This window comes from Pelobates fuscus, chromosome 12 (assembly GCF_036172605.1).
Source record: "Pelobates fuscus isolate aPelFus1 chromosome 12, aPelFus1.pri, whole genome shotgun sequence".
NCBI lineage: Eukaryota > Metazoa > Chordata > Amphibia > Anura > Pelobatidae > Pelobates > Pelobates fuscus.
The window spans coordinates 5650807-5663002 of NC_086328.1; the positions used below are offsets into that span (position 1 = coordinate 5650807).

The following is a 12196-nucleotide window of genomic DNA, read 5'->3' on the forward strand; positions in this document are numbered from 1 at the left end:
TACTCACATGGGATAGAGCTAAAACCAGCTCTAGTATAAAGCGCTTGCAGTGGATTTGATCCCCCACTTCAGGGATATTGGTTCAAGATATTGACCAGCACATGTCTTATCAGCAGGGTATATGTGAAAATAAAAAAGTGCAAAGATAATGTATAAAATATATTCAACCAGGAGTGAAAATAAATAGGTTGTACTCACATTTACCTGAGCAGATAGCCCGCTCAGTGTAATCGGCATAGGTAGTATAATCCTCACCTGGGATACTTGGTGAGGCCCTCACTGGAAAGATAAAAACTAGATGCCAGTTAACAAAAGGGGAAAAAAGGTATATGATACAAATATTGGTTGTAAAAAATGACCAAAACCTTTATTTAAACAAAAACAGTAATAAAATAGGTCCACAGTACGTTTCACCCACAATGGGCTTTTTCAAGTGATAATCAGGGATAAATCCAGCCTCCCACAGATCACTTCCCAAATATTGGTCTTTACACAAGCAAGATATATACAAAAAATGGGATACGGCTAAGAAAACCTAGAAACAGACACGTAAATGGAAAATCATGCAATACAGCTGGGTATTAATACACACACTGTGATAAATTGCACTCACAGGAGTTTAAATTAAAGGCTCTTCCCGCGATGGAAGTGGGGGGCTGTAATCTCCTTCTAGGATTTGTAGTCACCACTGTCAAACAGAAACCAACCAGGACTCAGAGTAGTAGGTAACTAAGCAGCTTTATTGTGTCAATAAAAATAATAATGTAGCAATAGGGCCCACGCGTTTCGTCCCAGTACCGTTCAAGTTTTAACACTGAATGGAGGAATAGTGACTTCAAACACTATACAATCCGTTCAATGAAATGAAATGTTTATAGTGCCTACAGGGTGCCTGTAGGTTATCTTTTCAGCTTTATCTTGGTTGTAGAATACAGAGATCTGATTACACCATGTGACTGTTTTGAAGATTAAGCAGAAAGAACGATGGTCATATGGTAGTAACACAGATTAACATGCTTACAGACCAAGTTGAAATTGTGTGAGAACCCATTAACTTTGAATTACTGATCGGCTGATTGCAATATGGTTCTAGCCTTCATTTGAGATTTTAATCTGGGTCATTCCTTGATTTGAACCACTTGCAGATGTTTGATGCCAACATAATGATGTACCTGCATTCTGAAACCATTGCACTGCTACTCAGACATAATCTCTTGCATTTATTGTAGTGGCTATGGTGCTCGGAGGCTGTGGTTTATTTGCCTGTGTGGGTGGGTTTCTTTTCCTATTTGTCAAACAGTTTTCAGGTGGTCTGACAAACGGGATTCCCTTACACCAAAATCCCACCCCTTCAGTTTGTGATTCTGAAACCAGAGATAAACTGAACTGTTGGTAGAAAAACAACTCACCCATTGACTTCCATTGGGAAACATGCTAATTTTGTAAAGTTATCTTGTCTTATAGAATCTAGCTCCCAAGTGCTTTAACACGCAACATCTACAATAGACTGCATGATAAGCTGTAGTGGTTGTGGTTAATGAAGTGTTTCTTTAAGGTAGCGTAAGTGGTTGGGGTGATTGGAGTGTTTTTTTAAGGTAGCCTTGGTGGTGATTAACATGCAACATCTACAATAGACTGCATGATTAGCTGTAGTGGTTGTGGTTAATGGAGTGTTTCTTTAAGGTAGCGTAAGTGGTTGGGGTGATTGGAGTGTTTCTTTAAGGTAGCGTTAATGGTTGGGGTGATTGGAGTGTTTCTTTAAGGTAGCGTTAGTGGTTGTGGTGATTGGAGTGTTTCTTTAAGGTAGCGTAAGTGGTTGTGGTGATTGGAGTGTTTCTTTAAGGTAGCGTTAGTGGTTGTGGTGATTGGAGTGTTTCTTTAAGGTAGCGTTAGTGGTTGGGGTGATTGGAGTGTTTCTTTAAGGTAGCGTACGTGGTTGGGGTGATTGGAGTGTTTCTTTAAGGTAGCGTAAGTGGTTGTGGTGATTGGAGTGTTTCTTTAAGGTAGCGTAAGTGGTTGGGGTGATTGGAGTGTTTCTTTAAGGTAGCGTAAGTGGTTGGGGTGATTGGAGTGTTTCTTTAAGGTAGCGTTAATGGTTGGGGTGATTGGAGTGTTTCTTTAAGGTAGCGTAAGTGGTTGGGGTGATTGGAGTGTTTCTTTAAGGTAGCGTAAGTGGTTGGGGTGATTGGAGTGTTTCTTTAAGGTAGCGTTAGTGGTTGTGGTGATTGGAGTGTTTCTTTAAGGTAGCGTACGTGGTTGTGGTGATTGGAGTGTTTCTTTAGGGTAGCGTTAGTGGTTGTGGTGATTGTAGTGTTTCTTTAAGGTAGCGTAAGTGGTTGTGGTGATTGGAGTGTTTCTTTAAGGTAGCGTAAGTGGTTGTGGTGATTGGAGTGTTTCTTTAAGGTAGCGTAAGTGGTTGTGGTGATTGGAGTGTTTCTTTAAGGTAGCGTTAGTGGTTGGGGTGATTGGAGTGTTTCTTTAAGGTAGCGTTAATGGTTGGGGTGATTGGAGTGTTTCTTTAGGGTAGTGTTAGTGGTTGTGGTGATTGGAGTGTTTCTTTAGGGTAGCGTTAGTGGTTGTGGTGATTGGAGTGTTTCTTTAAGGTAGCGTTAGTGGTTGGGGTGATTGGAGTGTTTCTTTAAGGTAGCGTAAGTGGTTGGGGTGATTGGAGTGTTTCTTTAAGGTAGCGTAAGTGGTTGGGGTGATTGGAGTGTTTCTTTAGGGTAGCGTTAGTGGTTGTGGTGATTGGAGTGTTTCTTTAAGGTAGCGTACGTGGTTGGGGTGATTGGAGTGTTTCTTTAAGGTAGCGTAAGTGGTTGTGGTGATTGGAGTGTTTCTTTAAGGTAGCGTAAGTGGTTGGGGTGATTGGAGTGTTTCTTTAAGGTAGCGTAAGTGGTTGGGGTGATTGGAGTGTTTCTTTAAGGTAGCGTTAATGGTTGGGGTGATTGGAGTGTTTCTTTAAGGTAGCGTAAGTGGTTGGGGTGATTGGAGTGTTTCTTTAAGGTAGCGTAAGTGGTTGGGGTGATTGGAGTGTTTCTTTAAGGTAGCGTAAGTGGTTGGGGTGATTGGAGTGTTTCTTTAAGGTAGCGTAAGTGGTTGGGGTGATTGGAGTGTTTCTTTAAGGTAGCGTTAATGGTTGGGGTGATTGGAGTGTTTCTTTAAGGTAGCGTAAGTGGTTGGGGTGATTGGAGTGTTTCTTTAAGGTAGCGTAAGTGGTTGGGGTGATTGGAGTGTTTCTTTAAGGTAGCGTTAGTGGTTGTGGTGATTGGAGTGTTTCTTTAAGGTAGCGTTAGTGGTTGGGGTGATTGGAGTGTTTCTTTAAGGTAGCGTACGTGGTTGGGGTGATTGGAGTGTTTCTTTAAGGTAGCGTAAGTGGTTGGGGTGATTGGAGTGTTTCTTTAAGGTAGCGTTAGTGGTTGTGGTGATTGGAGTGTTTCTTTAAGGTAGCGTTAGTGGTTGGGGTGATTGGAGTGTTTCTTTAAGGTAGCGTACGTGGTTGGGGTGATTGGAGTGTTTCTTTAAGGTAGCGTAAGTGGTTGTGGTGATTGGAGTGTTTCTTTAAGGTAGCGTAAGTGGTTGGGGTGATTGGAGTGTTTCTTTAAGGTAGCGTAAGTGGTTGTGGTGATTGGAGTGTTTCTTTAAGGTAGCGTTAGTGGTTGTGGTGATTGGAGTGTTTCTTTAGGGTAGCGTTAGTGGTTGTGGTGATTGTAGTGTTTCTTTAAGGTAGCGTAAGTGGTTGTGGTGATTGGAGTGTTTCTTTAAGGTAGCGTAAGTGGTTGTGGTGATTGGAGTGTTTCTTTAAGGTAGCGTAAGTGGTTGTGGTGATTGGAGTGTTTCTTTAAGGTAGCGTTAGTGGTTGGGGTGATTGGAGTGTTTCTTTAAGGTAGCGTTAATGGTTGGGGTGATTGGAGTGTTTCTTTAGGGTAGCGTTAGTGGTTGTGGTGATTGGAGTGTTTCTTTAGGGTAGCGTTAGTGGTTGTGGTGATTGGAGTGTTTCTTTAAGGTAGCGTTAGTGGTTGGGGTGATTGGAGTGTTTCTTTAAGGTAGCGTTAATGGTTGGGGTGATTGGAGTGTTTCTTTAGGGTAGCGTTAGTGGTTGTGGTGATTGGAGTGTTTCTTTAGGGTAGCGTTAGTGGTTGTGGTGATTGGAGTGTTTCTTTAAGGTAGCGTTAGTGGTTGGGGTGATTGGAGTGTTTCTTTAAGGTAGCGTAAGTGGTTGGGGTGATTGTAGTGTTTCTTTAAGGTAGCGTTAGTGGTTGGGGTGATTGGAGTGTTTCTTTAAGGTAGCGTTAATGGTTGGGGTGATTGGAGTGTTTCTTTAGGGTAGCGTTAGTGGTTGTGGTGATTGGAGTGTTTCTTTAAGGTAGCATTCCTTGTAATTTGCGGAGTAGAATACTTTAAAATTATAGCATATTCTTTTAATTGCGCAGTAATACGTTTTTTAAATTGAACACTGCCTCATGCTGTCTGCAGCCTTATTACAGAAGGTGACAGGAATACATTTATACACATTGGGTGAAGTGTAAATTTTAAATCCAAATTAGATGATTTTGAATGTTTATCCATCTCCCAGCTCGACTTCTTTTTCTGATGTTCAATTCAAGCCAAATGAGCTCTACCTCTGATCCTTCTGTTTCAGCTGGAAGGTCACAATGAGCCTGTGGTCCTACAAGTGTTTGTTGGTAATGATTCAGGCAGAGTGAAGCCGCATGGATTCTACCAAGCCTGCAGGGTGACTGGGAGAAACACGACTCCCTGCAAGGAAGTGGATATAGAGGGCACCACTGTCATTGAAGTCATGCTCGAGCCCAGCAACATGATGACTCTAGCGTAAGTAAATGATCAGCACCTGCCCTCAGGATCAGTAGAGCATAGGGCACTCAGCTTCTTAATGACAAGGGCTTGTCGTCTGCCCAGTGTGCATGCAGCACAAACTCCCTTATCAGGGCTTTCATCTAAAATGCAGAAATACCACATTCTGTCTTCACTGGGCCATAGAAAGAATGCATGCCTTCCTGAATATCTGCACAAAATGGAAAACTTTCACCTTGATTGCTTCATATGTTGTGTTGTATACTCTACTTGGTGCTTATACATTGATACTGCCGACTGTACTGGGTGCCTAAACACTGATACTGCCGACTGTACTGGGTGCCTAAACACTGATACTGCCGACTGTACTGGGTGCCTAAACACTGATACTGCCGACTGTACTTGGTGCCTAAACACTGATACTGCCGACTGTACTGGGTGCCTAAACACTGATACTGCCGACTGTACTGGGTGCTTATACACTGATACTGCCGACTGTATTGGGTGCCTAAACACTGATACTGCCGACTGTACTGGGTGCTTATACACTGATACTGCCGACTGTACTGGGTGCTTATACACTGATACTGCCGACTGTACTTGGTGCCTAAACACTGATACTGCTGACTGTACTGGGTGCTTATACACTGATACTGCCGACTGTACTGGGTGCTTTTACACTGATACTGCCGACTGTATTGGGTGTATACACAGATATTGCCGACTGTACTGGGTGCTTATACACTGATACTGCCGACTGTACTGGGTGCTTATACACTGATACTGCCGACTGTACTGGGTGTATACACAGATACTGCCGACTGTACTGGGTGTATACACAGATACTGCCGACTGTATTGGGTGTATACACAGATACTGCCGACTGTACTGGGTGCTTTTACACTGATACTGCCGACTGTACTGGGTGCTTTTACACTGATACTGCCAACTGTATTGGGTGTATACACAGATACTGCCGACTGTATTGGGTGTATACACTGATACTGCCAACTGTACTGGGTGCTTATACACTGATACTGCCGACTGTACTGGGTGCTTTTACACTGATACTGCCGACTGTACTGGGTGTATACACAGATACTGCCGACTGTACTGGGTGCTTATACACGGATACTGCCGACTGTATTGGGTGTATACACGGATACTGCCGACTGTATTGGGTGTATACACAGATACTGCCGACTGTACTGGGGGCTTTTACACTGATACTGCCGACTGTATTGGGTGTATACACTGATACTGCCAACTGTACTGGGTGCTTATACACTGATACTGCCGACTGTACTGGGTGCTTATACACTGATACTGCCGACTGTACTGGGTGCTTTTACACTGATACTGCCGACTGTACTGGGTGCTTATACACTGATACTGCCGACTGTACTGGGTGCTTATACACTGATACTGCCGACTGTACTGGGTGCTTTTACACTGATACTGCCGACTATACTGGGTGTATACACAGATACTGCCGACTGTACTGGGTGCTTATACACTGATACTGCCGACTGTACTGGGTGCTTATACACTGATACTGCCGACTGTACTGGGTGCTTTTACACTGATACTGCCGACTGTACTGGGTGCTTTTACACTGATACTGCCGACTGTACTGGGTGCTTTTACACTGATACTGCCGACTGTACTGGGTGCTTATACACTGATACTGCCGACTGTACTGGGTGCTTATACACTGATACTGCCGACTGTACTGGGTGCTTATATACTGATACTGCCGACTGTACTGGGTGCTTATATACTGATACTGCCGACTGTACTGGGTGTATACACAGATACTGCCCACTGTACTGGGTGCTTTTACACGGATACTGCCGACTGTACTTGGTGCTTATACACTGATACTGCCCACTGTACTGAGTGTATACACAGATACTGCCCACTGTACTGGGTGCTTTTACACTGATACTGCCGACTGTACTTGGTGCTTATACACTGATACTGCCCACTGTACTGAGTGTATACACAGATACTGCCGACTGTACTGGGTGCTTATATACTGATACCGCCGACTGTACTGGGTGCTTATACACGAATACTGCCAACTGTACTGGGTGCCTATACACTGATACTGCCGACTGTACTGAGTGCTTATACACTGATACTGCCGACTGTACTGGGTGCTTATACACTGATACTGCCGACTGTAATGGGTGCCTTTACACTGATACTGCCGACTGTAATGGGTGCCTTTACACTGATACTGCCGACTGTACTGGGTGCCTATACACAGATACTGCTGACTGTAATGGGGTACTGGGTGCCTATACACAGATACTGCTGACTGTACTGGGTGCCTATACACAGATACTGCTGACTGTACTGGGTGCTTATACACTGATACTGCTGACTGTACTGGGTGCCTATACACAGATACTGCTGACTGTAATGGGGTACTGGGTGCCTATACACAGATACTGCTGACTGTAATGGGGTACTGGGTGCCTATACACAGATACTGCTGACTGTAATGGGGTACTGGGTGCCTATACACAGATACTGCTGACTGTAATGGGGTACTGGGTGCCTATACACAGATACTGCCGACTGTACTGGGTGCCTATACACAGATACTGCCGACTGTACTGGGTGCCTATACACAGATACTGCTGACTGTAATGGGGTACTGGGTGCCTATACACAGATACTGCTGACTGTACTGGGTGCTTATACACAGATACTGCTGACTGTAATGGGGTACTGGGTGCCTATACACAGATACTGCCGACTGTACTGGATGCCTATACACAGATACTGCTGACTGTAATGGGGTACTGGGTGCCTATACACAGATACTGCTGACTGTAATGGGGTACTGGGTGCCTATACACAGATACTGCCGACTGTACTGGGTGCCTATACACAGATACTGCTGACTGTAATGGGGTACTGGGTGCCTATACACAGATACTGCTGACTGTACTGGGTGCCTATACACAGATACTGCTGACTGTACTGGGTGCTTATACACTGATACTGCTGACTGTACTGGGTGCCTATACACAGATACTGCTGACTGTAATGGGGTACTGGGTGCCTATACACAGATACTGCTGACTGTAATGGGGTACTGGGTGCCTATACACAGATACTGCTGACTGTAATGGGGTACTGGGTGCCTATACACAGATACTGCTGACTGTAATGGGGTACTGGGTGCCTATACACAGATACTGCTGACTGTAATGGGGTACTGGGTGCATATACACAGATACTGCCGACTGTACTGGGTGCCTATACACAGATACTGCCGACTGTACTGGGTGCCTATACACAGATACTGCTGACTGTAATGGGGTACTGGGTGCCTATACACAGATACTGCTGACTGTACTGGGTGCTTATACACAGATACTGCTGACTGTAATGGGGTACTGGGTGCCTATACACAGATACTGCCGACTGTACTGGATGCCTATACACAGATACTGCTGACTGTAATGGGGTACTGGGTGCCTATACACAGATACTGCTGACTGTAATGGGGTACTGGGTGCCTATACACAGATACTGCCGACTGTACTGGGTGCCTATACACAGATACTGCTGACTGTAATGGGGTACTGGGTGCCTATACACAGATACTGCCGACTGTACTGGGTGCCTATACACAGATACTGCTGACTGTAATGGGGTACTGGGTGCCTATACACAGATACTGCTGACTGTACTGGGTGCCTATACACAGATACTGCTGACTGTAATGGGGTACTGGGTGCCTATACACAGATACTGCTGACTGTACTGGGTGCTTATACACAGATACTGCTGACTGTAATGGGGTACTGGGTGCCTATACACAGATACTGCCGACTGTACTGGGTGCCTATACACAGATACTGCTGACTGTAATGGGGTACTGGGTGCCTATACACAGATACTGCTGACTGTAATGGGGTACTGGGTGCCTATACACAGATACTGCCGACTGTACTGGGTGCCTATACACAGATACTGCCGACTGTACTGGGTGCCTATACACAGATACTGCTGACTGTAATGGGGTACTGGGTGCCTATTCACAGATACTGCCGACTGTACTGGGTGCCTATACACAGATACTGCTGACTGTAATGGGGTACTGGGTGCCTATACACAGATACTGCTGACTGTACTGGGTGCCTATACACAGATACTGCTGACTGTAATGGGGTACTGGGTGCCTATACACAGATACTGCTGACTGTACTGGGTGCTTATACACAGATACTGCTGACTGTAATGGGGTACTGGGTGCCTATACACAGATACTGCCGACTGTACTGGGTGCCTATACACAGATACTGCTGACTGTAATGGGGTACTGGGTGCCTATACACAGATACTGCTGACTGTAATGGGGTACTGGGTGCCTATACACAGATACTGCTGACTGTACTGGGGTACTGGGTGCCTATACACAGATACTGCCGACTGTAATGGGGTACTGGGTGCCTATACACAGATACTGCCGACTGTACTGGGTGCCTATACACAGATACTGCTGACTGTAATGGGGTACTGGGTGCCTATACACAGATACTGCCGACTGTAATGGGGTACTGGGTGCCTATACACAGATACTGCCGACTGTAATGGGGTACTGGGTGCCTATACACAGATACTGCCGACTGTACTGGGTGCCTATACACAGATACTGTTGACTGTAATGGGGTACTGGGTGCCTATACACAGATACTGCCGACTGTACTGGGTGCCTATACACAGATACTGCTGACTGTAATGGGGTACTGGGTGCCTATACACAGATACTGCTGACTGTACTGGGTGCCTATACACAGATACTGCTGACTGTAATGGGGTACTGGGTGCCTATACACAGATACTGCCGACTGTACTGGGTGCCTATACACAGATACTGCTGACTGTAATGGGGTACTGGGTGCCTATACACAGATACTGCTGACTGTACTGGGTGCTTATACACAGATACTGCTGACTGTAATGGGGTACTGGGTGCCTATACACAGATACTGCCGACTGTACTGGGTGCCTATACACAGATACTGCTGACTGTAATGGGGTACTGGGTGCCTATACACAGATACTGCCGACTGTACTGGGTGCCTATACACAGATACTGCTGACTGTAATGGGGTACTGGGTGCCTATACACAGATACTGCCGACTGTACTGGGTGCCTATACACAGATACTGCTGACTGTAATGGGGTACTGGGTGCCTATACACAGATACTGCCGACTGTACTGGGTGCCTATACACAGATACTGCTGACTGTACTAGGTTTACACAGTCTTCCTGCTCTACTGAGTGGTTGTGTACAGAGGCTGTCTGCTGTACCAGGTGCATATACAGTCTGTTTGCTTCACTGGGTACTTATGCCGAGCATAAAATGGCAGAGAGTATGGTAATTATTTTTTTTGAAGTAGCTTCATATAAAGCCCTTTCTTTTTTCCTTTTTTTTTTTTTGGCAGTGACCAAAATCACTTTGTTTCTTTCATTATTTATACAAAAAAAAGAGAGAGAGAGAGAGAAAAGGGCACTTCAGCTGGAATTGCAGACCCTAATCCGGACAAAGATACAAAGTGATTCCTGATTAAAGTCTGTCATTTCCGCTGAAGTGCCGTACCCTTTATTTATTTATTTATTTTATATCCACAATTGTCTTTGGTTGCACCGGTGGGATATCTACTTTTCGTCTGAGTGTGCAGCCCCTTACTCCATTTTCTGTTTGTGCAGGGTGGATTGTGTTGGAATCCTGAAGTTGAGAAATGCTGACGTCGAGGCACGGATTGGACTGGCTGGATCCAAGAAGAAGAGCACTCGTGCCAGGCTAGTGTTTCGTGTAAACATTTCCCGTAAAGATGGCTCTGTATTAACACTACAAACCTCATCATCCCCCGTCCTTTGCAGTAAGTGCATTTGATCCATTCTGTCATTTGCTTTTTGTTTCTCTGCGGTGCCTTGCTTTCATGTTTCAGGTGTACATGTAGGGAATGTTTTTTTGCAGCAGTGAGTAGAAAAAGATCGGGTTAACTGCTGGCAGTTAATTAAATACTACTAGCCGAGGCTTCGGAAAAAACGAAGAAGAGAAAAAAACAAGGGCAAAACGGCATTGCTGAGAGTACGCTGTGCCCATTTTACATATTAAGTAACAGAGAACACGTAGCATATTGTAGACAGACCACTGGGTAATAGCTGGGCATGCCACCCACTGCGGCTTATTTTAATCTCCTGTATTACGAATATAACTGGATAGCGCTACATTCATTGTCAAAGAAATTGTTGCTTTGTAATTTCATATGTATTTCTCATAAATGAGTCTGAAATTGCAGTACTCCATGGAGTGTTACTGACCACACCAACCTGTGCTTCCAATTGCCAATGGAAAAGGGTTTGTTTATGTGCAGAGTGATGGAAACTGCCCATTGTATCAAAGCAAGAATGACAAGAGCTCATGGTAGAAATCTCTCATTTAAAGAAACATGAAAAGGTTTAAAATGACATGGAGTCGGTTGTTTCATTCGGTTTGCAATAAAATGGTACATTGTCCTATTTATATTCGAGGCACACTGTAAGATCCAATTAAACCATTTTGGTAATAGAACTCTTTGTAAAGTCCTTTTGATTTGTTTTGCTCTCTGTAGCTCAGCCGGCAGGAGTGCCGGAGATCCTCAAGAAGAGCTTGCATAGTTGCTGTGCGAAAGGGGAAGAGGAGGTCTTCGTGATTGGAAAAAACTTCTTGAAAGGAGCCAAAGTAATATTCCAGGAAAACCTTGCAGGTTTGTAACGTCCCCTGTAGCCCAAGTGATCAGTTTGGCTCTGTAGTTCTACACTGCAACGTAGCCATGCAGGGTAGTATCACTGATATCGCAATCTCACCAGCTCCCCGTTTCCTGTTTTTAGATGACAATTCATGGAAAGCAGAAGCTGAAATTGACATGGAGTTATTCCACCAGGTATATATTTTATCATTCAGCATCCGCTCAGGATATTACTGTCCCCAGGATTCTGCACTAGTTTTTGTTAAATAGTTCTATATGCCATGTTTCATTTAATATTTTCATTTGTTAACCTTTGCAGTGTGAATCACCGAGCAGGATGCCTTGTGTAATGATGATTATAAAGTATGTGGTGTGTGTAACTATACACACTGGCTTTCAAACCTGCATTTTATTAGCATTTATTAAAAGGCATCAACCGTTTCCACTCTTATGTTAAGTGATAAAATCTACGTATTTGGGAACAATGCAAACCTATAAATCTACACATATATCACTTAAATGGAAGTACAACAGACAATACAAGTCAGACACTCGCAGGAAAATCCTTTGTTTAACCATGGATCCTTGCATCATATTAATGTTTTTTTTGATGACCTTGC

General features: G+C 44.4%; 1 protein-coding gene across 8 annotated transcripts in view; it reads left to right on the forward strand.

Annotated features, from left to right (window-relative positions):
• NFAT5 (nuclear factor of activated T cells 5) overlaps positions 1–12196 on the forward strand; it is an 85751-nt gene that overhangs the window by 52862 nt on the left and 20693 nt on the right. For all 8 annotated transcript variants that reach the window (XM_063438602.1, XM_063438603.1, XM_063438604.1 and 5 more), the window contains 4 exons: positions 4640–4830; positions 10552–10724; positions 11460–11594; positions 11719–11771. In XM_063438602.1, the coding sequence (XP_063294672.1) occupies positions 4640–4830; positions 10552–10724; positions 11460–11594; positions 11719–11771 (552 nt within the window). The remainder of the gene's footprint in view (positions 1–4639; positions 4831–10551; positions 10725–11459; positions 11595–11718; positions 11772–12196) is intronic.